This window comes from Sander lucioperca, chromosome 10 (assembly GCF_008315115.2).
Source record: "Sander lucioperca isolate FBNREF2018 chromosome 10, SLUC_FBN_1.2, whole genome shotgun sequence".
NCBI classification, from domain to species: Eukaryota; Metazoa; Chordata; class Actinopteri; order Perciformes; family Percidae; genus Sander; species Sander lucioperca.
The window spans coordinates 22,931,149-22,957,750 of NC_050182.1; the positions used below are offsets into that span (position 1 = coordinate 22,931,149).

Genomic DNA, 26,602 nt, shown 5'->3' on the forward strand with positions numbered 1-26,602 from the left:
ACTAGCTAGCAGTAGGTTAACGTTAGCTGCTGTCGAGTATAGTGTTAACTAGCTAGCGGTAGGCTAACGTTAGCTGCTGTCGAGTATAGTGTTAACTAGCTAGCAGTAGGTTAACGTTAGCTGCTGTCGAGTATAGTGTTAACTAGCTAGCGGTAGGCTAACGTTAGCTACTGTCGAGTATAGTGTTAACTAGCTAGCGGTAGGCTAACGTTAGCTGCTGTCGAGTATAGTGTTAACTAGCATCACGTGCAGCGGTGTTTGTGTTGCCTGTATCGTCTTCAGAGCACCAGAGAGAAGAGCAGACATATCAGTGGCACCAGATTTCGGTAGCCAGGGTTGGCAGGAAGAAGATTTTTACAAGTAAATGTTCCAGTTAATGATCCAGGCAGCACATTCTCGTCTCCCTCCTTCATTTTACAGTCCAATGGTGGCTAGAACGGTTCCGGGTCAAACGTCAATATGGAATGGATTAATCTGCGTTAATCTGCGTTATTTTTTTTAACGCGTTATTTTTTCTCAGATTAATTAATCGAAATTAACGCGTTATTTTGACAGCCCTAATTATCAGTGAAGCTAACGTTAATTAATAAAATTACAAACCGCAACATTGGATTACACGCATGCATTGTTTTGTGTGAGGGCAATGTAAAGTCTAAGCGGGAATGAAAGCTACTATATAAAGGGGGAATTTATGAACGCAAATACATTTAATGGCTATTGCTGAAAAAAAAATGCTAACCATAAATAGTATCAAAAAGAAGTTTGATATCATAAAACGTTAGGACTAATAAAGTTGTCTTTCTCATCCATTCAATACTTTTTTTCTGGAGTGTGTTGACCCCCCATCAGGCTGCTAGTGCGGTTAGATCTCTAAATTAAATTAAAATTAAGTTAAATTAATTAAACTCAGATGCACCTTTAAGGCTATTTTGAACATGAAATCCAGAAGAAAGCTTTTTTTTATTGCAGACATTCAGTATGTCAGAAAACTTGGAAAGAGTAAAATTTACATTTAACTCAACAGGTAAAATGCCATTTTAGTTCAGAAGTTTGCACAACACCTTGCAGTTATATGAAGTTAAGAAATGGCTAACAAGTGAATTGTGCAACGGATGAGATTGAGCAGCAGCAGACCACCATTATATAACCTCCTTACTCAACATGGTGGTACCCATATCCAATTCTCCAGTATTTTAAAAGAGCCCCTTGTATAAACACAGTCCTTTGAAGGCAGTTTACTGTATTCCCTGATGGAGAAAGACATTGGAAGGGACTTGCATGACTTTTACAGTTGAACGCCCCAGGCCTCGTGGCTACTCTGCTTTTCATTCAGACTAACCCGACAGGCAACTTGATTCTGATTCAGAAGGCATTTATGGCAGAAGATATGTAAGCCTTCAGCTTCAGCTAACACCAACTAGTGTTAGTTGCCAGAGTGGAGTCAGTAGTCTTTGAACCACATCCCAGAACAGTACCACAACTCAGTGGGGCATGCTGGGCTGGATGTTGGACTACTGGTTTAAATTACACAAATAACGGAAAGTACTACCAGTGGACCTAGAACCAGGCAATCCAAGGACCCCACAGAGAACTCTGAGACCCCCTGAGTGGCAATGCTATATGATTAAATGCAGTCTAAAATATGGCTTGTGTGGAGAATAAACTGTAGTTAAGACCAAACTACCATCTTCAGTACTGTATTGTACACTTGGTATGTCATCTGCACTTTTTTTTTTAATTGTTCCAAGCAGAGAATTCTTGTAATACACAGCGGTCACAAGTGTACAGCATTCCTTTATGTCTTTGACAACCATTGGAAAAGAGCATAACTTTTTTTCTAAATCCAAATGATCAGCCAGAGTTTGTACTTTTTGGAACCTGAATCGACTATAGTTAAGTCTATTGTGGTTTGGTGAGTTAAGGGAAGGAGGGTGAGTCACCATTTCTCTCTGTGCATCCCTGAGGTCCATGAAAGCATTGTCATTAGCCACATCTCATTCTGCCCTACTCTGTTCTGCCCTACTCTCAGGAAAGGGCCTGCCAATGACACATTAAATCACTAGCACAGAAGCCAAATCTTGATAAAGGAAACTTGCCAAGCCCTACTTAACTTTCCTTTGTCTTTATTTAAAAGAGAAACATCCATTAATAGATCTTCCAGGAAGGGCCTGAGGTGGAGAGGTAGTAGCTGAAGCCACTCTTTCTGGAAATAATACACTAAAGCACTCCCAGGCAACATTGCCTAGACTACACAAGCTTTACAGACAACCAGTTTCTCTTTTTGTCCCTTGATTTTAATCCTGGGAGGGCCACACAAGTAAACAAAGAGGTGTGGTACGAGTTAAAACCTTTACCATCCACACTGCTGTTAAACTCAATTAGTCCCAGACTCAGAATCTTCCTGCCATCCCATTCTCAAAGCTGAGTAGGATTGCCCTATCAAATTGAAAACTGACACTGTTTTATGCCACAACGCTTTCTTACTCAAACATGACATTTCTCCTGCACAGTGTCCAAGCATTGAGTTCGCCAAGCTAACTCATTAAACCAAGCACTCATGATTTAACCTCAAGCTGCATCAAGAAATGAGAAGGCTGCGTTACACCAGTACGCTGTGAAACATATCGAAACAGAAGAAAAAATAAATAAATATTAAAATCACTGTATTAAAACTGTTCAAAATGCAGTTATGCCGCAGCTATTGACATGACAACTCGCGGTCGACGGTTGTCATAGTAACGCAACGTAACATGCTTTCTGGCTTTTTCAGGGGCTCAGCAGTCAGATTCAGCCCTCAATAGTCTGACAGGACTGAATCGGAGCCAACCAACAAAACTACTATTACACTGAACACTCCTTGGCTAACAGTTTGATGGACAGGTTTTTGGAAGATGGATATCCATCACTGTCTGATAGCACATTCACTGTGAAATTGCATGTTCCCAACATTATATATGATGAAAACAAGACAAACAAAAGTCAGTGGAGTGAGAGGTGTGGGTTGTGTTCTCCCTCTCCCCAGATCAACAGCAGACTTGCGTCCCATTTACATGCATGCAACTTGGTTGTTTTGTTTTGGTTGTTTTTGGTGGTGTTTGTCCTTGTTCACCTCCCATTAAAGCCAATTATTTGATAACAAACATAACAAAGCAATTTCTGCCACAACCTAATAGGGGGCAATATTGTTTGGGCCACAGGTTAAACCTGGTCATCTAATGAGCACCACCATCCATGCATGTTTTATTTACCATGGTTTAAACATACGTGTGTATGCATAAAGAGGATTAAAGGTCCTATGACATGCTGCTTTTTGGATGCTTTTATATAGGCCTTAGTGGTCCCCATAATACTGTATCTGAAGTCTCTTTTATATAGGCCTTAGTGGTCCCCTAATACTGTATCTGAAGTATCTTTTATATAGGCCTTAGTGGTCCCCTAATACTGTATCTGAAGTATCTTTTATATAGACCTTAGTGGTCCCCTAATACTGTATCTGAAGTCTCTTTTATATAGACCTTAGTGGTCCCCTAATACTGTATCTGAAGTCTCTTTTATATAGGCCTTAGTGGTCCCCTAATACTGTATCTGAAGTCTCTTTTATATAGACCTTAGTGGTCCCCTAATCCTGTATCTGAAGTATCTTTTATATAGGCCTTAGTGGTCCCCTAATACTGTATCTGAAGTCTCTTTTATATAGACCTTAGTGGTCCCCTAATACTGTATCTGAAGTCTCTTTTATATAGGCCTTAGTGGTCCCCTAATACTGTATCTGAAGTCTCTTTTATATAGACCTTAGTGGTCCCCTAATACTGTATCTGAAGTCTCTTTTATATAGACCTTAGTGGTCCCCTAATACTGTATCTGAAGTATCTTTTATATAGACCTTAGTGGTCCCCTAATACTGTATCTGAAGTCTCTTTCCCCAAATTCAGCCTTGGTGCAGAATTACAGCCACTAGAGCCAGTCCCACAATGAGCTTTCCTTAGTATGTGCCATTTCTGTGTATGTAGCTATTGAGGAGGAGAGAGGGGGGGGGGGGGGGGGGGGGGGGGGGGGGGGGTGTGGCCTTGACCAACTTACCATGGGCAAAGCAGAGAAAGGGGAGGTAACCTTTCCCCTTATGATGTCATAAAGGGAAGATTCCAGATCGGCCCATCTGAGCTTTCATTTTCTCAAAGACAGAGCAGGATACCCAGGGCTCGGTTTACACCTATCACCATTTCTAGCCACTGGGGGACCATAGGCAGGCTGGGGGAACTCACATTACTGTTAAAAAATCTCATAAAGTGAAATTCTCATGCCATGGGACCTTTAAACAAATCTAATCCTTTGTGGTTGTCCCTGATGAAGCCACAAGTCGAAACGTTTTGGTCTAACCATAGAATTGTAGAAAAAGCTGCATACTACAAGTGTTGCTGGGTTTTACCGCTTCTGATTTCTCTCTATGTTATGTTTTGAGGCGGCAGTTTGTGCTGGTAATAATAGAAAACTTCAAAATACTGGTCACAATCATATTGATAGATTATACAAAAGACTGTTCAATAATGTTCAAGACATGTTTTCATTTAAAAATGGCTTCCTGATGATGATTTTTCTTCTGGTTGAGAAAGTCATGATTCTCTTTTTCAAATCCAGAAATGTGCAGCCCTAAAGTGCAGCCTGCACCACATCCCAGTTATTTTATGCTGAGTCACTGAGATTGTGACCTCACTCTGCTATCTTGAAAAGAGTTAAAAGTAGTGCTCCACCCTGAATCTTATCTCTTTTCCTATCCATGTTTTTAAATGCTTGATTTTGCTTGGTCCTTTGCAGAGTGTGGTGGCTGTAGTCAGCTTGGATTCACATTAGTAGCAATACGATTCCAATGGTGACCCAGTTCCATGGTGAAGAAAAAACAAAATAGCCACAAAATCCTCTCAAACCATTTAAGCAACATCAACTTTTCTTCTGTCTATCCACATTTTTATAACGTACTAAACCTTTGTATTTTTCCCAAAATATGGCTTAACTTCTCACTTATTCATTACCCTCACCTGCAAGAAACATAAAAGATGGCTTTTGGGTTGAACTGTCAAGTTCAGTTGAGAAAGAGGTTCTGAGATTATCAGGTACTTGTATCTGTCCAGTATTGGTCAAAGCTTGATATCGACTAGTTGGTAAGGCGAGATGGGTTATTAATAAGCTCTCCCTTCAACTCTCTCTGCACCTCCTGGGGAGGCGCATCTCACAGTTTTAAAACCACTGCTCTGGGGCACTCAGTGAAGGGCTATTACAGCTTTATTACAAAGTGGGACTTTTATTGCCAAAATCATTGCAACCCATTAAGACCAAAAGCTTTAAAGACCACCTCCTAACCCTGGGAGCCACAGACCCTATTAAACTCTCATGAAACACAGTATCTTCTGATACACAGACTCACCTGTACTGTCGAGCTGATTTCAGCAGCAAAGCCTCCGGTTATTGGTGCCTCATGACTGATGAGCAAACGTCCAGTTTTCACCACTGACTGAAAAAAAACAAAAAAAACAAAGACGATTACAGGAGGTTCAGCGTTCCACTCTTTCATGGTTTGAAAGCAGCAGTGCCTGCAAATGATGTGGCATTATCTGCTAAATGAAAACAGGGCAAGTTGGTCAAATCAAGCAAATCAGAGTTCAAACATAACATTGTAAGTAGTGCCTATATATATATATATATATATATATATATATATATATATATATATATATATATATATATATATATATAAAAAATATCACTCAAATCAAGTAAACTTTTTTTTTTTTTTTTTTTAGAATATTCATACAGGAACCTGTGACCAGTTGCCCCAGTTTTACTCTGCGCTCCAACAATGTCATCACATCTTGCTCTTAAGTGTGCGCTTAGACATGAAAGGTCTGTATGAGTTTGTGTGCATTCTGAATGCACACACACATTGTGAGTGACACTGCAGAGGTGAGACATAAACTACAGAAGGTGCCATGTTGCGGCTGTATGTAGTCTGGGAGACAAGGGTGACCAAGTCAGAATGATTCATACTGCCTGCTGTGGTATGCTATATCTGCTTGCAACCCTTAGGCTGCATGTGTGTCTGGCTGTGTCACTTTGTGTGCATGTATAAAATGGATATGACACGAGAGTATGCACTGGAGGGCTGATTTAGGCTGGTATATAGGCTGGTATACAGGGCCAACGGGACAATCATGCACATTAGAGGTCTCAGCCTCTCTAAGGCATTTACATTTGGGTTTTCTGTAACCCGACATTACTGCAGAAGGATGCCTCTGCTCCACCCGTTATCTACCACAGCATAAAACCAATACTATAATCTAATCCACTTGCCACTGGTCCAGACCAAAGCTATGTCTGTTCTATGCAACTTCAGCTAACCTTTCCTCTGCCCAGTAGTTGCATTTAGTAGTTGTAGTGTAATTTGTTTCCAGCAATAAATTGGGTAAACACCTCTGAAAACCAACTCAGAATCCTTACCAATAGCCAAGTACATGTTGTTTTCTGCATTATATTGAGACTAGAATATTAAAACTTTCAATAGGATTTGAAATAAATGTGTAGAGACTTATATGTGCAGGTGGAATCCCTGGTCCATGTTTGGGGATATGCTTTGATTTCCTACTGAAATAATGGCACTAAAAAATACACTCTTCATTAGAAGCAGCATGGCACATATCAGATACATTTCCCTTCCCTCAAAGCCAAAAACCAAGCCAAAAAGCCATCATAACTAAATAACTGACTGAAAATAAGCCTCACATGTCCATATGGCACTGATAATTGGGCCTGGCATTTTTTCCCTTCAACAGGACCACAAAGTTATTAAACACAGGGGCATTCTGGGGCTTCACGCTGATGCTAAACAGGTAAATGTTTACATTGCTGAGTTCCTGGGTTTGGCTGTGAAGCACTAAATAACTGTGGCAAACTGTTCCACTATCACATACTAATATTGAGGGCTAAATGAGTCAGCGCTGTGTCACACTAGTTGACCAATACTTGATGCAAAGCCAACATGCCTCTATCTGGTGGGGCACATTGGAAGACCTTGTATTTAGAAGCTGGTATGTATGTAAAGATTCTTATTAGTGTTTCATTTAACATTAATGTAGAATAGCTACTGTAAATTCAATGTCAGTTTACAGAGGCTACACATTTAGCCATCTTTAACCAGTTGAGGTGAATGAGTTCAGTGTGCAAAAATCACTGATTATATGACACTATCTTCAGGAATGTGGAAGTTAATAATAACACTGGAAGACAATAACAACAGTCGGCAACCAGCACAGTGAGGAGGAATCAAGCGCGGGGTTGAGAGTGGGGCGATGTCTTGATATGACATGTTGCAGTTAGGTTCCCCAAGTTACACACAAACACACAAAGACTGATACCATAACTTCCAATTTAGACTGTGACACCAGCCATCACCCAGATATCCCTGTTGGTCATCTCCCTGTGGGGAGAGCCATCATAGTACTTGCTGCATTGGGAGTGCATTCTTCTGTTGCTTTTGACACAAAAGAAGCATGCCACTGTTTTTACAATATCATGGTATAGAATGTCAGACTCTGGGGCCTGGGGAAAACTCATAACCCAGTTTATAGACTTGACCCACAACCCTCCTGCTTAAAGGACAATTCTGAACCTAGGGCTTAATAACACGTGTGTACCGAGTCAACCGTTCTCTGGGACATGTTTTCATGCTAATCAAATGTGACCAGTTTTAGTGCAAAACGGTAATTAGCTTATAACGCTCGTCGGGGCACGGGTAAAGTTAAAAAGAAATCGCTATTTCTACACAAGGCTCAAAATAGCACCACACTTCCACGGTAGCATAATGAGGGTCCCTACATGTAAACCGAAGCATTGAGAACTTTGTAAGTGTACAGACTGGTCATGACTGTTTTCCCAAGATGGCACTTGCCTGTATACCGAATGGTACTGTCTTTATAAACTATCTTTTTAATAAACTGTCTGTATACTTACAAAGTTGTCAATGCTTCGGTTTACACGTAGGGACCCTCATTATGCTACCGTGGAAGTGTGGTGCTATTTTGAGCTAGAGGCCGGCCGATTTATCGGCCGACCGATTTATCGGCCGATTTTTGGCATTTTTTAACATAATCGGCATCGGCCAATATCCCAGTATATCAAACCGATTAATAGGCAGGTGCATCTGCGGGCAGCTTAGTGTTAAAAACATGAATAGGCGACATTTTTTACAGCGTACCCAGACCACAGCTGCCTCCAGCCCCTCCCCTCGTGAAGTCTTGCCGTGTGTCTCACGCAGCCACTTCAGGCTCAGACGCTACCGTTAGCAGTAGCATATTGCTGGTGTTCTTGCCTTGGGATTAACTGTACTAATAAAACCGTACAAAACACCGCGGCCACACCGCTGTGGAAGCTCCCCGAATGTCATTTATGAGAGTCTGGTTGTTACCCCTGTCCGTGGCAGTCTCATCCACTCCTATAACGGAGCTAACTGGAGCTAGCTAACCGCTAACGGAGCTAACTGCTAACGGAGCTTTTTTTTTTTTTTTTTTTTTTTTTTTTTTAAATTGGAAAATTAAGATTTACAAACAAACATGGCTGCATAAAACTTGTTACATCAGAGTAGGATACAAGGAAAATATAGCCAGATGGAGCAGCTCTTAATACAAACAGGAACTATACATGTGGTCTTAGTAACAAAAATAAGGATGATTTATAAAGGAGAAGAGACAATCAAATTAATTTGATCAAATTAAATAAAAAATTAAAAAAAAGGAGATTTCAGTCATTGTTCAGCTATTAACCTCAGTTGGGAAGTGTTTTAGGGTATCATATATGTTTTGTACTTTAGGACTTTTCACCGCTAACAGAGCTAATCAATGCTAACAGAGCTAATCAATGCTAACAGAGCCTTCAGTTCTCCGTGCCTGTATCTATTAACTTGTGTTGACTTCGGGTCACATTGGCCTGTTTAAAATGTTTGTTTCATATCAGAAATGCGCTGAAAATGTGTAGAAGAAAAATTTTAAAATTTAAAATTTTGGAAAAAGCAAAAACAAACTGTGAAAAAAAGCCGTCAAAAACGTTGAAAAAAAACGTTCAAGGTTGAAAGGAAGACAACACAACTGCATCTATAGAGCAGGACATGTAACAGTAGGATCCCCAAAACACAGATAAAACACTTCAACAAATGAACAATGATCTAACAAACAAGGTGAACAAGAATTGACTTTAGATAGCCCTAGTCTTCTGTGATTCAACAGGAGTTAGGAGGAAATAGTGTTGAGATTAATAACATGTCACTTTCTGTGAAGCTTGCAGATTTGTATTCTCAGAAGTTTAATAAATGCTGCTAAGTGCACTAAACTTTATTTTTTTCATTTAAAAGTTTAGACAAAGTTTATTTTCTTCTTACCTGTTTCGTTTATTTAATATATTTTTCATACATTATTTATACAATATACAGTATGTTTTTACATTATACATTTTTAATTGAAGTATACAAGTGTAGATTGGTGATGTGTTCAATAAATGTTTTTGTTGAGAAATTCTGTGTATATTAGTGTTACATTTTATCTTTCAAATAGAGGTTTAAAAACAAGCACATATCGGCCAAATATCGGCCAAAATAAATCGGCAGCATTAATCGGCCATCGGCTGACCCTGATTTCTAAAGATCGGCATCGGCCAGAGAAAACCCATATCGGTCGACCTCTATTTTGAGCCTTGTTAGTGGTATAGAAATAGAGATTTCTTTTTACTTTAGCATGCCCCGACGACTAGCGTTATAAGCTAATTACCGTTTTGCGCTAAAACTGGTCACATTAGATTAGCATGAAAACATATCCCTGAGAACGGTCGACTTACACGTGTTATTAACCCCTAGGTTCATTTTGCGCCGGATTTGTCTTTTAAACAAAAGTGACCTCTCTGGCAAAGTGCTCATTAGCTGGCACTAGTTCAGTAGGCTATTCTAAGTAGTGCTGCATGCCAGTGCATTATAATACATTACATTACATTACATAATACATTAATGTTAAAAAATTGGCAAAATGCAGTATGTCTGGGACAGCAATGTGGCACCGGATGAAAAGTCAGAGATCACCTAAATTATTAGGATTAATCCTCTAGGCAACATACATTTTGTGCCAAATGTCATGGCAGTCCATCAATCAGTTTTCGAGACACTTTACTTAAAGTCACAAATGTCAACCTCATGGTGGCGCTAGATCTAAAGTCAGAGAATCACCAAAGTCGTTAGGATTAATTTCTCTGGGCACCATAGATATAGGTTTTCGTCTCAATACATATTTTTTGAGAACACGTTTGTCTCTCCACCTTAATGGAATTCACAGTCTATTCAAAATCGCAAATGTAATGGCTTTTCTTGTCAGATTGCAACCTACTCGTGGTCGGCCTTACACCTCACCTGTTCAACTCATTCAAATCACTGCCTGGGGTTCAATAACACACGGTTTCAAAAGACAAAGAAAAGATACACTCGCACCGAGAATAACTTCTACATAGTAATTGTGGCTGTAGCCTTTAACTCAGCTGCTTCCTGTTGGATGGGGTTTCAGGAGACGGAACAATCCACTCTCATAGTGTGGTTTAACACTTTTCTCAAAAAATTATCCATCATCTTATTTACCCATAAATGCCATCTTTCATATCAGTAAAACTGGGAACGGGGGCAAAGATGTTACTTTTTAGACTAGGAGCCACAGAAAGTACATTGAATACTGTAAGAAGATGATCAGTTAGATGCATCCAATAGGAGAAATTATATGTCTACAGTGAGGACAGAACAGTTAAACATGTCATGAATCTTTCAATCCAACCTCAGGAAGACGTGCTGGTAGGGGGATCTCTTTGTTATGGTTTTACACCATGGCCTCGTGCCTAATGAGTTTATCATTGAGTGGCTCCTGTCATGTGAATCAAAGAGCATTCCCTCCCTGCTTTTTTGCACAATTTAAATGTAGAAATTATACCTTTTTAAATAGTAAACAATTTTGGTCTAAATAATATTTTTCTTTTTATGATATTTCAGTGAACCAGCAGATAGTTGCCTAAAGATAAGTACAGTTTATTACTTAACACCTTCTGCTAAATTCTGCTAGCTGTTACCATGTGGGATGTAGCTTGATTGAGAATGCTAATTTTTAGAGTTTTAATTTATCAATTTCCATGCATTCTTTATTTTATTAATAGGTCGTTCATTTTAAACCCTAAGTTTGCACACAGCCCACATTGTCAGCTCAAAACTATTTTAAAGTACCTTTTCACATTAACTTCTTAGCTATGTAACTCACCACTTCAAACACTTCACTTTGTCAGTGTCCAACATAACATTGTTCCCCCCCGAGCCAGTAGATTCCCAGAATTTTGCAACCCTAGTCAAGCATACATTCTGAATGTTTTCTAACACTGTCTAGCTTCTGAGAAAAGCCAACAATCTCCAAGGAAGTCAGGCTATAAATTAGTCAACTTGTTATTTACTACTAAGTTTTCCCAGACAATAATTACATGACAAAACAAGGATACACACCCGGAGCCTTGCTTGATTTAAGTGCCAGCTAGGACACTGTGGCATCACCTTAATGACACCAGTTCAGTAGAGGGTGGACACTTGCAATTGTTTCATGCAGCATCTGACTTTATGTCTAAAGAAAACCCTGAAAAAGACCTGAATTTGCTACTCAGGTTTGAGATTCACTCAAGTAAAAAAATACAGTAATTGGGGCCATACTTAACTGGCATTGGCTCGCATTCACAGTAACATTAGATTGTACCCTTTTCCTAGTTGGTGACATTTTTTAGGTCAATTACGGTTCTGTATGTACGGTTCTGTAAGTTGCTTGGCTTGAGACATCCTCCTCCCTGCCCCGGCTCGGAGTCTAAACGAGGGATCCTGGTTGGTGGCGGCTGGTGGTAGTTGGGCTGGGCAACAGCTCTGGTGGCTGCAGCTTTACTACTCATTGTGCTGCAGGGCTGTCATTAGATGCCGGAGTTGTTCCGCTGGCTGCAGGGGAAATGTCATGTTTACCGCCATTCCCATACACACCCAAACCTAATGAGCAACATAGAGCTCGTCCTCCTGCATTCACTCCTTCCTCACCACTTCAATCTGTGCTCCTTCTGTTCTGTTCTTCCTGACTCCATCGTTCCTCCATGCTGTGGTTCGTCTCATCCTCGTCACCAGTTTTTCCTCTTTGCTCCTCTGTCCATCTATCCCTCAAACCATCCATTTACTCTGCCTTCATGAAGCCTATGCTCTCAGTCCCAGTGCTCCCCACCACTGAGAGGCTGGCAGCCAATGACCTGGCATAACCTCAGAGGCTAAAGTCAGAGCTGTCACTCTCCCATGGCGCGCACGCACGCACGCACACACACACACACACACACACACACACACACACACACACACACACACACACACACACAGAAATGGGGGCCCCACAAAGGCATGTGGACGCATACTGCACAGCCAAATATGCATGTGTATATAGTGTGTTCAAGTACACCACACATGCATACACACACTGCTTTTCATAAATCGCTTACTCAGGATTGATTAATTTATATTTCACAGGTTGCCTCCTGCTGCTGATGCTGTAATGGTATTTTGGCATTAAAGTGTAAATTTAGGGAAATGGAGACATACTGTACATATAGTGCAAACAAGACTAGGTCAAAACCTAGTATATGGCATACCGTGTATGGTCATTATGTTGAAGTGTAGCTAAATTGTTACAGGGATAGTCAGCGGTGGTGATTATAATGAAAATAGAGATATTGAATGTTCATCTTTAGTAGTGCTGACCGATAGTATTTTTATCGTCATTATTCATTAAACATTATCATTAAACTATTATAAAAAAACGACATAATTAAAAAAAAGTCATGCTGCAGCCTCTCCCCTGCTCTGTGTCGGGGCTGAGCTCCTCCCAATACACACACAAACAAACACACACATGCGAAGTCAGCGAACAGCAGATCAGAGAGGCTGCGCTGGAGACAACTACGCTCGTAACTGTAGCCTAAGTAAGTACAATAAAACCTTTGCGAGTAAAAAGCCAATCATTTGTCAATACAGCTGTTCAGTTAGCATACACATGTAGAAAGCGATATTTTAATCTGCTCTGCTGCAGTTCCACTGCTATTATGTTTTACACAAGCACAGCGCACTAGCTCTGCTAATAGTGAATTATGACAAGCTAAAACAAAAGCTGTTTGTATGAAAGCTAACTGTTTCTTAGTTTGCCACATATCCTAAAATTCGACAAATTCTTGTAAACCTTTGATTTATCTGCCCCTCTCTGCTGCTCTCTTGGAGTTTTAATTCCCAGATTTTTACAAAATCAAATATCAAAACCCCATCCACTATATTTATTTAGAAATAGCATTGTGGCAATGCTGTTTGTGTGACACGCACGCACGCACGTCGTGCCAATACAGTTTGAAAGGGCAATGGCCAATGGGGAAACACCAACACTGTTTTCATCACACTTATTCCAACCAATGGGGGAACTTCATCACTAAGTGACAGAGCGACTCAGTGACTGAGGGACAGACTGACAGAGTTTTGTGGTTATAGGCCTGGCCCTAGGCCCTGTCAACCACGATCCAGCCAAAAAATAAATAAAGCTGTGGCATATTTATCAGTGTATACTGTATACAGCCGACTAATTCATTCTACAGTGTACAGAGTATGGGAATGAGAAGTGAATAAAAACAGTCCATACTTGGGAGCTAAACTGGGCTGTGGTTTGACTGGTGCTTTTAAAAGTTTTCAAAACAAGCGAGTCTTTCCAGAATAAGTTGCCAACACTTATTTGTTGGATCTGTATTTTTACGCCACTAAATTGGTCGAGAGTAATTTAAAAAAAAGCAGTGATGACAAAAACAAAATTTGCTGTGCTTCTACTGTATGCACGCGTGTACACACACACACACACGCTAGACTCTTAAGTGACACCCCGCCATCCCTCAGGCCGTCCATCAAAACGCGACAGGAAGAGAAAGTTTAGTTCTGTGCCGCCACCGAGGAGTCGTCCTTACCACTGGGTTTGCTGGCTTTGCTCCCTTCTGCCGACCCTGTAATTGCGCGGCCACCGCAGGGTCCTAACTCATGCGCCACCATGTGATCTCCGTGACAAATGAGAGTCGGGACAAGGCTTGACTACTTGCTGAAGCCTTTAAAGTGGCACTCTGCGATTAGCGGAGAGGGGTGAGTGCTCGGCGAACCGGAGGTCCTGTTAAATCAGAGCGCTGGGAGGGAAGCAGGGTGGGAGGAAACACAAACACTCACTCACTCCGTGCCATACAATCACCCGCTCTCTCTCACGACAGAGAGAGGGTGAGAGAGCACAAGAAAGTGTAGAACAGCCTCTGTGCTGGGCGGAGGGCCAAGCCATCCTCCAGAGGAGCCAGGACGCCAGAGGAGACCTCAGACAGGAATAACTCCAAACATCCCATAAAGTCCCATTAAAACCAATTCATCTCAATTACTCCCCGACACACACACAGCATGCACTCATTCTCTACCTTTATGGCCTGCAACCACACTGCACCACAGACTGCATAGTAGTGGGGTGCACCGATCCGATATTAAGATCGGATATCGGTCCCGTTATTGACAAAATAGCTGGATTGGGGATCGGAAAATTTAACAGATCCACGGGCCGATCCAGTTTTGTTAGTTTTTTTTCCCTCTGTCGCACGTGTGTCGCATGCTGGAAGAGTTGAGTGTAAAAACAAATAAGAATTCAATACATTCCATCTATGTTATTTTGTCTTAGTTAGGAAAGTAATGTTTAGTTAGGAAAGTCTGGTGCCTTTAGTCTCTTCCACATGGTGGAAGGAAGGTATAAGGTGGAAGGTATACAGTGTATTATTAATTCAACAACGGTATCGGATCGGTATCGGGTATACACCAAGCCCAGGCATCGGTATCGGGACTGAAAAAGTCGGATCGGTGCATCCCTATATAACTGTACACTCCAACTGGGTGACAGCTCTTTGTGAGCATCTCAAAGGCTGCCGCATGTATGAACAGACATTAAGGTAGTAAAAAATCAATCAATGAAAGGCCTTATTAAATGGTTTATACCATAACAAAGGGGTTATTTTTGCATTGTGTAATCATATATGTACATAGCGGAAATACTGGGGTTATCTTTGTTTAATTGAGTTCTGTTCCCTTTTCTGGTTAAGTTTAGTGAGGCTACGCTGAGGAAAGCTGTTTATAAATACATAATAAACAGTTGTATGCTCGGGGATGCAAAGTGCTATCTACAGAAAATATTTTTGGGGTTTGGACATAAGGGCTCTGTGGCAGGATGTTCTGCTAGTGCAGGGGTGCTCAACGTTTTTACACTTCAGATCTACTTTTACATTTTTTAACATCACAAGATCTACCAGTCCCAAATCCCAGTCTCTATCCTATCATGAGTTGCATAAAGCACATTTTCCATTTCAGAGAAGGGAGTGATAGGAATCTTTGGCATTGGGAGGAGGATGGTAGTTTCCCGTAATCAGGGATGTAGCAGCTGGTGGCAAGTCTCAGGGAATGCATGGGTGGTCATCTGTCATGGTGGATCTGAACTTGGCCTTCATGATTTTCATGTGGGAGAAGGCAGATTCACACACACAGGTTGGGTTGATCCACATAGGGCTGACAGGCAAAAAGCACATCTTTGTATGTTAGGATACTTCTTATCTGAGAGCAGGTGCCAAAATTCAGCCTTTATGTCAGTGGATGCCCTGGATTTTATCTGAACGTCATTCTGGGTAAGAATTTCCTCCTCCACTGCAGTAGTCAGTCCTTCCAGAAAAATGCGTGAGTTTTTTTGTGATTGTTGCGGGCAAAAATCCTTGATTATGCGGCATGTTTTCTTAAACGATGCAATGGAATATGCGGGATATTTATGCAATTTTATGCGATGAAATTGCGGGAACTTGCAAAAACTGCGGTTTCATCATGGCTTCGTTGCAGGGTTTGCAGCTTTTCGATGATGTTCACCTCGCGTAATTACGTCACTTCATAACGTTCCCATGGTAACAGGGGAAAATCGCTGCTCTTGTGTGAAGTAATCGCAACATTTTTCAACTTTCTGCTAAGATATATGTGACTTTTTTGGAACGAAAATGCAGGGATTATGAAATCATGCAAGCCCCGCATATTTTGCGCAGAAATCGGCAATTTATGTGGCGAAAGTGAGGCGTATTTGAAAAAAATGCGCCCCCCGCATAAATATGCGGACTTTGGCTGATTATGCATTGAATTATGCGACCGCATAATCACGTTTTTCTGGAGGGACTGAGTAGTGTCCAGTAGGAATAGTGTTCCCACTTTGGAGGCAATGTCATCCACATCAATATCTGTGCCAAACAGGAAACACATGCATGAGGCGACTGGCTTGAGTGATGCATGTCTTTCAAAAACTGAGGCAATGCTCTGAACTTGTTCAACACTGTCGAGTTGAGCTGCATCTTTGCCCTTAAGGTCTGCATGCATGCTTTGAAATTAGCGCAGGTCCTGGCGCTGCAGCCTGGTTAGAAGTAGCTGTAGTTTGCGCTTACAGTGTTCACAACACCGATCATGTCAATTATAGTTTTGTTTTTTCCCCTGCAACTCTAAATTCAGAGCATTCAGAATGCCAGTCAATTCAGTGAGGAACGCCAAGTCCATGAGCCACTGCTCGTCACCAAGCTGGGCATACACTGCATCTTCAGACTGCCTGAGAAATTCTTTCACTTCAGGCAATAGCTTGCAAAATCTTGCCAGGAATTTGCCTCTGCTTAACATCGTCAGTATGCAACAGCAACTCTGTGCGACCCGCTTTAGTATCTTCCACCTGAGCATGGAAAGCTGCCTCTCTGAAGGTTTCTCCCCTGGATGGAATTTCCAATTGTCATGCAAAATCCATCACGTCTTTCATGTTCAACACCTTCCCGCTTGTTGGTGGATGATGCAATTATAATGGATAAAGCCTGGGGGAAAAATCGGGTTGTTTACACAAGGCAATAAAACCCAAGACCCTCCATGTGGGGGCCCCATCGGTGGTAATGTAGACTAGTTTAGAAATAGGCAGGTGGACTTTGTCCACTAACTCCATGAATGCTTGGAAATATCCTCTCCCCGTGTACGTCCTTTCAGTGGCAAAATGTCCATTATACTCTCTCTGGTACTCACGTCGTCGAACACTATTCTAATGTAAATACACAACTGTGCCGCATCTGTGATGTCTGTGGACTCATCTATTGAAGGGAGAAACACAACAGTCAATGTCATTGTTAGTTGATTCTCAAATGTTCCTGCTATGTCCACACATTGCTGTATTTCTGGATAATAGAAAATTCTTGGCAGTCGTCATGATTGTAGTTTTATTTTTTAAATATCCAAACAGCGAGTCTGTAGCCTTTAAAAATGCCTCCTCGGTCTTTGAATGGTCTTTTATGTTTCACAAGAACTTGACTCAATATGATGCTATGGTGGCTGCTTTCCCCCTGGTGTTGTGCTCCGTGAAAAAGCACTGTTGTGCTGCTAGTTGAGATTTCAGTTCTTAAATGTAACTTTTTCAGTTCACTTTTGGCTGGGAAATCACTCACGTAGGTTTTGTGCATGGTTTTAAAATGCAGTTTTTTAAAAGGAAGCTATGAAGACTAACATAAACCCCGTGCTGCAGAACTTCACAAACCTCCACAACAGGAAGCCTGTTTAATGCGTCCCAGTACCCGTGGCATTCCTACAGGAGCACAGAGACACCACAGAGGCGACAGCATCTGGCTCCTATCAATACTGAGATTTTGAAAAATAATTATCCCAAATACATGTGTTTCTTTTATAAACAGTGACGTACCATTTTGTTGTGAAAGTCACAAAACAGTCAACATAATCTACAATGACATTTTTTAAATAATTTCAATTCTTTCAATTGTTAGTGCATATACAGTCTGTTAAATAAAAGATGGACAGCTAATTTCCTAACACTGGCTCTTAAATGTCAGTACATGCCATGGGAAACACCCACCCAGAGGCCTTAAGGCATGGTTTACACTAATATGTCCAAAACCAGTATTTTCCTTTTATAATGGAAAAACGAGCTTCAACTCTAACTTCAGTATAAAAGATATCAGAGTGCTGGCAGAACTGTGAACTCTGTGAAGTGCAGACAAAGAAGTCAAAACTCAAAACACAGCCAATGAACACTAAAATGAAAGTCTAAGAAACATGGGTGAAAATAATTGAGAGTTTAAATAATTGTTAACAATTCCAAACCATTTTAAAAAGGGAGATTCAAAATATTGCAAAAAAAAATAACACATTAATAAATATGTTTGATTATTCTTAAGAGCTGCTGTGAAAAGAAAAACATAAAACCCTCCGTTTAAGATTGAAAATAAAATCGTTATTACTTTTTGGTTTGGTTTCAGGTTACGCAACAGACTTGTGTCCTTCAGACACTCTGTCTTTTCCACTCAGTCCTGCTATCAGACTACATGCTGACCTCGATGATCTCAATCTGCCCACACATCTGGCCAAGGCTCCTTAACTAAACCGTCCTCTCCAGTGGAAAACTGACGACCTGACCCAACAAGGCAACAACCAGTCCAATATAAAGTGCCTTTGGCTTTAAGAGGGCTCACTTCATAACAAAAAAGTGTCACTGCCATCATCATCATTATTATCATTAGCATGTACCAAAACTCTGTTTAGCCAAAAATCATGCATGAGAGAAATAGAAGAGAAAAGTGCAATTTCTCTGCCTCATTTTGATGTTTCTGCCCATTTTCAACAGTGTCTGGTAATTATTCTCATCGGTTTGATCTGTATGGGAGACATCCATAGACTGTATATAACTGGAGACATCCTGGGGTGAGTGACAATGCGCTCATCTGTTCACTAGCTAGTCGGTCTCTTTCAAAAAAACATAACCATGGCTACTATTCACTATGCATCCTAATACTCAGTGTCTGTCGGAGCTATGAGCCTATATGGCTTTACAATGTGTGCTGTAGTGTGGATTTGGGCACGTTTCTCCGGTGACACTGGGAAGAATTTGAGAAATCTCCAGTGCCTAGCCGTGGAATGTGAGCGCTAGCTACTGCCAGGAGGAAGAATGGAAAAGAAGTCAGTAGAAGACAGTCAAGTGGGGGGATTGGAGGAGACGCAGAGGGGAGATTACTCTACCCTAAAAATGTTTGGTAAACCATAAATGGGCTTCATCAACCAAACATTTTGTGATGTACACATCTAATATAGATGAATTACCCAAATGCTGGAAACTCAAGTGCTGGTCAAGGGTTTATTCTTTTTGCAGTGCATTACGCCATACTTTTCACCAGCGACACCAGGAGAGAAAGAATGAGGAGCTGGAACCATCACAGAAAAACAACCATGAGTAATTTTCCACTGATATAACCACTGAAACACTGCTGCGGCACGACACATGACAGAGTTCTGACACACACACACACACACACACACACATCGGTCAAAAGGCACGTATGGCTCCCCTTGCCCCAAAATCCCCCCTTCCAATCTTTATCCGGCTCTCTTTTTTGCCCCACATTTTCTTTCTTTCTTTCTTTCTTTCTTTCTTTCTTTCTTTCTTTCTTTCTCTCCACAAAGTCCTGCTGGTTCGGTCCACAGAGCTCAGTGTTAACATTGTAATTACAGACGTGGGCTATAATAACAAGAATGCAGGGAGTGGGGCCCAAACATCTGGCCACTTTCTTCCTGTGCCATTTTCTTCTACTTATATTTTGTGTGTGTGTGTGTGTGTGTGTGTGTGTGTGTGTGTGTGTGTGTGTGTGTGTGTGTGTGTGTGTGTGTGTGTGTGACAGTGGGCCAAAGATATTAGGAGGTGTTGTGGTGGGCCAGTGAGCAGATACTGGCGGAAACCCCACGACTGAAAGGCAAACTCAGGCATGAGCCCGGTCCGTCTGTCTGCTAATCACTACCAGGCTGCCTGCCTCATCCCTGGCCCGGCTCCAGACCACAGACTCATACGGCAGAGGATACTCTACCACTGTGCTGGGTGTCATATTTGGGCAGGTATGGACCTTTTTCACAGCAGACATTTTGACTTGTCATAGTAGGAAAAGCACAGCTGAAATTGATAACCTTAACGATGGCTCAGTTCCATCAAGTGTCCCAGCAAGCTATTTCAGTGAGTCAGCATGCACAATACCAGGGCCTCTCCTAAGTGGAATGCAGCCATCATTAATGGTTTGGAATACACCTGTACTATGACATGTCAACATGTCTGCCGTGAAAAAGGTATATTACCAAGGCAAGGGGATCTAAATGATATGTTGGCTTAAAATAATATTGACATATGACATTTTTGTTTAAAAAAAAAAAAAAAAATCAATTTTGGATTTGCACACCAGTTGATTAAACAGTTTTAAATCTGCTGTTTTTTTATTTATTTATTTTTTTTTTTACCTGGGAACAATCCTTTGGCACACAGCAGGGGTTCCATCCCATCATTTGAAATAATATTTTTCGAGCACATTTCCAACATCTTACAGACCAATAATGTTCCCTATGTGAAATTCTCATTTGTTAGATTTGTGAACTTTTGACAATATAGACAACTTTGAGAACAGTTAGCTAGTAAGACATAGTGGCCAATTACCAATGGGTGCAAGATCCTAGACATGCACACGCGCACATGAGGACGGTTGGTTCTTAACTTTATAGCACTGCTTTACTTTTCTCTTTGCGCCTCTGTCTCTTATTAGCTGCTCTCACACATGCACAGATCATTCAGTGGTTGAACTGATCAGGGATTGGATAAACTCTACAGAAGTTTGGTGCTCCTTGTATTTGATCGTATGTGTAGAAATCGTTAGTCGTTCTTCCTTGTTGCTTTAATGAGATGGACAACAATGGCGGATTTCAATGTCATTTTAGTAGAACTTTAGCTGCTGTTACCACAAGGACAGAGGAGACGGACATGGATTTATAAAGAAAATCAGACCGTGAGTGGCTATTGCCACAAAAAGCAAAAAAAGGCTAAATTATGAATTATGTCCTTGGCCTTTTTCATATCGATTCAAATGTAACATTAAAAAGACTACTCAAATTAGAAAAATCCTTACCTGCAATGTTATCAAACATTTTATAGTTCATTTTTTTTTATTCATAATTAAAGCAACCATTTATTCAGTTATTTCTGTGTCTTTATTTTACATTAATTTAACATTGCTACTTTGTATTGTTCTTGGTAGGGATTGTCTATTATAATTTTATCATACTCCGCCATTATTGCAAAAAAAAAAAAAAAAAATGAACAGAAACTCATATGGTTACAATTTTACTGACACCAGTGCTACTGTTCAGGTAGTTTTGCAGCTATTTTTTCCTGTAGCTTTGCCCTTATTTGAATAACACTAATCTAAAATACCGTGGAAAGAAGCCCTTCATCATCTTCTTCACAGCAGAAAATGGTCCTGGGCCATCATGTGGAGGCCACCTGTTGGTAGCCATGATTTGCTGTTCTAAATCATTATCGTAATGAGGACCTCAAAGCTCATGTTTCTATTTATTAGGGAATTAAGCAAAAAGGATAGGTCATCATTCTGCCGAACGTTCTTCAATTGGCTTTCATGGAAATGCAAAGGTCATAGAAAGCTGCGGCTGAAAAACAAGGATGAAAAGTTCTGTCGCCGGGTTCAGATTATGTCATGAGACACTGCCCTAGCTTAACTGAAGAGGAAAGGTGGATGGCTGGTGAAGTACAATCAGTGAACAAAGGCTGGGTTTCAGCATCATTACTGGGGTGACATCTTAAATAAAACATGCAGTGCCATGTTCACATGCAACATGAAAAATAGGATCAAGGAAGCATGCTCTGAACCAGCATTTGCCAGCAGACTTGTTTCAATTACTTTCCATGTGGCCGTTCAGAAACCTGGCTTCATTGGAAGAGCTCCACACATTTTCATAATTCAACATGATGGTAGCTGAAAAGCAAGGATAATAATGAAGCTGCTATGAGTGGTAGATGTAAAAGCAGACTTCTTAAGTGGTGGGATAGGGAAAGTATCCAGTCCTTGTGAAATATAAATTTGTCACTTTTCTCTGACCTATTAATAATAATAAAAAAAAAAGGAATCAGTTTATTTTTTCCACTTGACTATCTGACGAAAAAAATAAATGCTCCAAGTTGTGGAATTGTTGTTAAGCTAACATCATAATTTACTCTGTAACTAAGCTCGGGGTCTCTTGTGAACAGAGCAAAACTCTTGATGTGTACTATGGAGTTATTAAAACTGCTACTGCCAGACATGGCAGAACAATCCTGTGTTCAAATTAGGTAAACAGAAAAACCCTGGTCGATTATTTCCATAAGGAGAACGGATCGTCAAATTGAAACCTCACTTAACCACATTCATTCGGACACTCAAACATTTTGACGTTGCATCACATTTTCCAAAACATGTTCAGAAAAGGGCTGAGAAGAGCGATGTTTGGGGTTAAAACTCCTTGATATTGCTGGTTTTATTTCCCAACTGAAAGCAACAGCCAGATTACTTTATTGGTCATACATATTTAAATTATGGTTTAAATGCTTAAAGCAAAGAAAGCCTGTTTTTATTCATTATCAAAAGATTGTTTCCATCTGAGGAAATCAGGATCAGTTTTGCATAAATACAGACAATCAAAAAGTTACCGACTAAAGTAAAGTACCGACTTTTTAATGATTATGCTCCATATTCATGCATGGTAGCAATTTTGTAATACTTTCCATCAGTCCATGGTGCACTGCTCTGCTAAAATGTCAGATTATTCAGCCCATATAATTATGGTAGGTGGTATTAAAAACATCCGTCAAGACTAGAACAACACGTTGAATTTGACATTGAGCAGAAAACAGCAGTTGCTCCCTAAATCTATTTGCCTTCACAACTTTTTCCACCTCAGCGCATGACAAACAAACATATCCGAGGGTACTGTGTCCTGCCTGGCTCCCGGCTGCTTCCATACACTGCATTTACCAGCCGTCTTTGGCTCAGGACACACATTACAGCTTGAAACCATTAAGGGAAAGTGAGGGGGGTAAGCAGAGCCTTGATAAGGTCTTATTTGTACAGTGAGTCAACATACTCAGAACTCTGAACATGCAGACATTGCAACCTGCATCACTTCCAAGAATCAGACCAGATGCTGCTGCACACTTCCTCCTTACGCACCCCCCCCTCCCCCTCTATCAACCATCCATTAAATTCTGCCTTTGTGACTTGGACGAAGAAATGCATTTTATAAGCTGTAGGACTTGACCTATTGGTGCACTTGTGCACTGCGTGTCCTTAAGTGACTCCTCCTGCATATGTTTTTGAGGGTTGAACAGGTTCAGCCAAATTGGTTGCATCACTGTTGAGGGCTGAGATCCAGGGAGCGCTGCAGTCACAGAGACTACAGCTGGAGCTCACGCCAAGAGACCCATCTATTGAAGGAGAAAGTTTACACACATTTAAGAGAAGACAATGAGCTGGAGATAACCGTTACCAGGCGCACCAGGGACACACAGGCCAGCTCAAGTCCTGATAGAACAGCATCAGAATCGGCACAGCTCCCAAATATACATACACGGTAGTTGGTTGAGCAGATAATGCTCGCCTAGCTGCTAGCGTGGCACGCCCTCATACTCTGCTTCTGACTGGCTAGTAGTCCTTACCTAGGTACTGTCAGGGCACACCCTCAAAACTCTGCTTCTGACTGGCTAGTAGTCCTTACCTAGCTACTGTCAGGACACGCCCTCATACTCTGCTTCTGACTGGCTAGTAGTCCTTTCCTAGGTACTGTCAGGACACGCCCTCATACTCTGCAACTGACAAGCTAGCAGTACTTACTGAGCATGTGTGACTTCCGACAAAGATGGAACAGAAGTGAGATGTCTCACTCTGTAGCTAAAACGGAGAGCTCAACACACAGGGTGAAAAGAGGAGCTGCAGCAATGTGCTGTACAACAAAAATACGGGGTTTTCTGAACATAACCACATAAACCTATTCTGGTACAACCTCTAAATATAATTATGAACCTGAAAATGAGCATAATATGAGCACTTTAAACTATTGAAAATACAGTGAGAATCATATAGTGCTATTGGGTTTTAAGTAGCCAATTTTACATTAAGTGTCTTCACTGAACTTACGTTTTTTGTTTGTGCTTGCCGAGCATGTGTTGATTGCTGTCCTGTGGTTTAGTGATACAAACAACTGCGTTCATTATCTCCCTTTCATGCCTGCAGGGGGTGGGAGTTTGATACTCCAAAGACAGACTTTTGATGGATCACTTAAAAGTATTTTATGGGAGCAGATGGGACTTGCAAACTCACAGGCTAGCACTGACTTGCTCAGCGAGTAACTAAGAGATACAAACACAACAGAGGCTATAAAAACAGCTTTTTCTCAGAAGATATGACCACTCCTTACAGTGACAACCTCTTGGCCCAATGCATCTTGTGCAGTTACCTTTTAATAAAAAGTATTAGGGATGTAAAGTTGACCCTTTGAATACATCAGTTGTAAAAACAAGGAAAAGTATGCTTTCAACTCTCTATTGTACAATAATGCACAAATATCGTGTTTATAGTTCGCTGTAAAACACTGATCAGGATGGATTTGGGCTGTCACTTTTTATTTAAAATTGAAACTTTAATTTTAAATTCAATATATAAGCGCAACTGACCATTTGAAGTAGTTTTCATGTGGTTCACTATCAGCTTGGTCTATTGCATGCCCTACTGAACTATCAGTAAACTAAGTTAATAAATAAAAATGAAGGAGGACACCAGCGAGCAATGCCATGCTGGTCGGATTATTACGACACCAAAGCATCTAAGAAACTGTCCGTCCGTTCCCGACTTTATAAAAAGCAACTGCCTTACTTTATTTTCATTGACAACAAATCAGATGATTCACCCTGCTAGCTGTCACCAAGTGGGGCAGCGGCGGCAACAGAAATGACTGGAGCGATGTCAACTGTACAACATCGTCTGCCTGCGTACTTTGCCACACTCATCCTCAGGACCCTTGTCAGGATATCGTAACGCATTACACTATATGGGTTGCATTCAAATTAATTTGAACAAATTACGTGTTAGTTCAAATTTATTCAAACTTGACTTGCTATATAAGCCCTATAAGGGGTAAAGGTGGTTAACAATCCAATTTGTCCACAAGCCTTTGGTAAAATAAAATGCATAATTTGACATGATTTACTTTTATTGATGACAAAGGACTTTGGAGCCCTTCTGTGGGGCTTTCCCTTTCAAGTATTGCAACTTCATTTTGGCCACATCAGCCAATTGATGCCAGCGGGTTTGTCTTGGACAGGCCTGGTTAGCCTTGATGGTGGACAGAGCAGTCACGCTGTCGAGACGTTACAGCAAGTGGATAACCACTGAGGGGAAAATAGGAGGCTTTTTGTCGAGGTCCACAAGCTGCTGCCCAACAGGACCTGTGTGTGGTGCTGTGGGAAGTGCCGTCTCCAATCATGGTTAAATAACCGATGAATGTATAATGGACTGGCCCTGGCGAGTGACTGATACTTCACTGGCCGGATCTGAAATCTGGAAAACCTGAGAATGAGGCTGAATCAGCAACGATGGACTAATAATGAGAGCGGAGATTTCTTTATACTGCTGACTGGCCAACTCAAAGCCAAGGCAAACAAACGTGGATACACGTAAGAACGGACGGAAATGTTGGCTAACTGGCCATCTGAACAACAATAAAGGCCAACAGGGAGTGAAGCAGAACACTCAGTGAGTAATCAAAAAGCTGTTATGCAGCATGTGCTCCGATGAGCATCTTTACACAACTACATCTCCACGAGCACTCTGTCCAAGCACGACAGCGAGATTTTCCACAGCATATCATCTGAGCCATTGGTCTGGCAGAGGTACACCAGCCATTTTGTTCATCCCGTAAAGAACAACTATTACATTTACTGGACCGCTGTAGACAGCAGGTCAAAATAAAATACACTCACTTTTTCTCTACATTTACAGCAATTTCTGCCCATGATTCCCTTTGTCAGCGAGAGGGTTGAATATATTTAGATCCAAGTATAGCTGGTGGCTGCCAGAATGCATCCCTCAGGAAACAGAAAGTTGGCATGCTCCTGAAGAGCGCTGCCTTAATGATCTCTCATGCTGAAAGACAAATCTTTCTTCATTTATCTTTTATATGCACACTCAAAAACAACGCGCTTACTACATATAAATCAGCTCGCCAGTCAACACATACACATGTGCACACATCCTGACTGAAAGATACACGGGGTAAATTTGACTCACAGGGACTTTTAATTGGCTGCCAGCAGCCGGATGTGTGTCTGCGTCCTATCTCACTGTCTGCACACTCACCGCATCTGACGGCCAGTTAATAAGCAGTACAAAAGGCCAGCTTTATAGAGCCTCGCGGATGCCGGAAAAGCTTGACACCAGGTGTACAATCTTTTGAATTAAGAAGTTGACACAATGTCTTGGCTACTCCCTCTCTACAGCTAAGAATAGCACTGGTCCCAAAAATCTATTCATCAGAGGATGAACAACCCGTACAAAAGGCTCCTCA

At 41.1% G+C, this 26,602-nt stretch overlaps 1 protein-coding gene across 2 annotated transcripts in view; it reads right to left on the bottom strand.

The window, feature by feature from the left end:
• Positions 1–26,602, bottom strand: part of bckdhb (branched chain keto acid dehydrogenase E1 subunit beta) — a 63,231-nt gene that overhangs the window by 9,771 nt on the left and 26,858 nt on the right. Inside the window, exon 9 of one of the 2 annotated variants that reach the window (XM_031322794.2) lies at positions 5,420–5,506. In XM_031322794.2, coding sequence (XP_031178654.1) covers positions 5,420–5,506 — 87 coding nt within the window. Of the gene's footprint in view, positions 1–5,419; positions 5,507–22,703; positions 23,469–26,602 lie in introns of those variants that run through there. The other variant, XM_031322795.2, reaches the window with a different exon arrangement.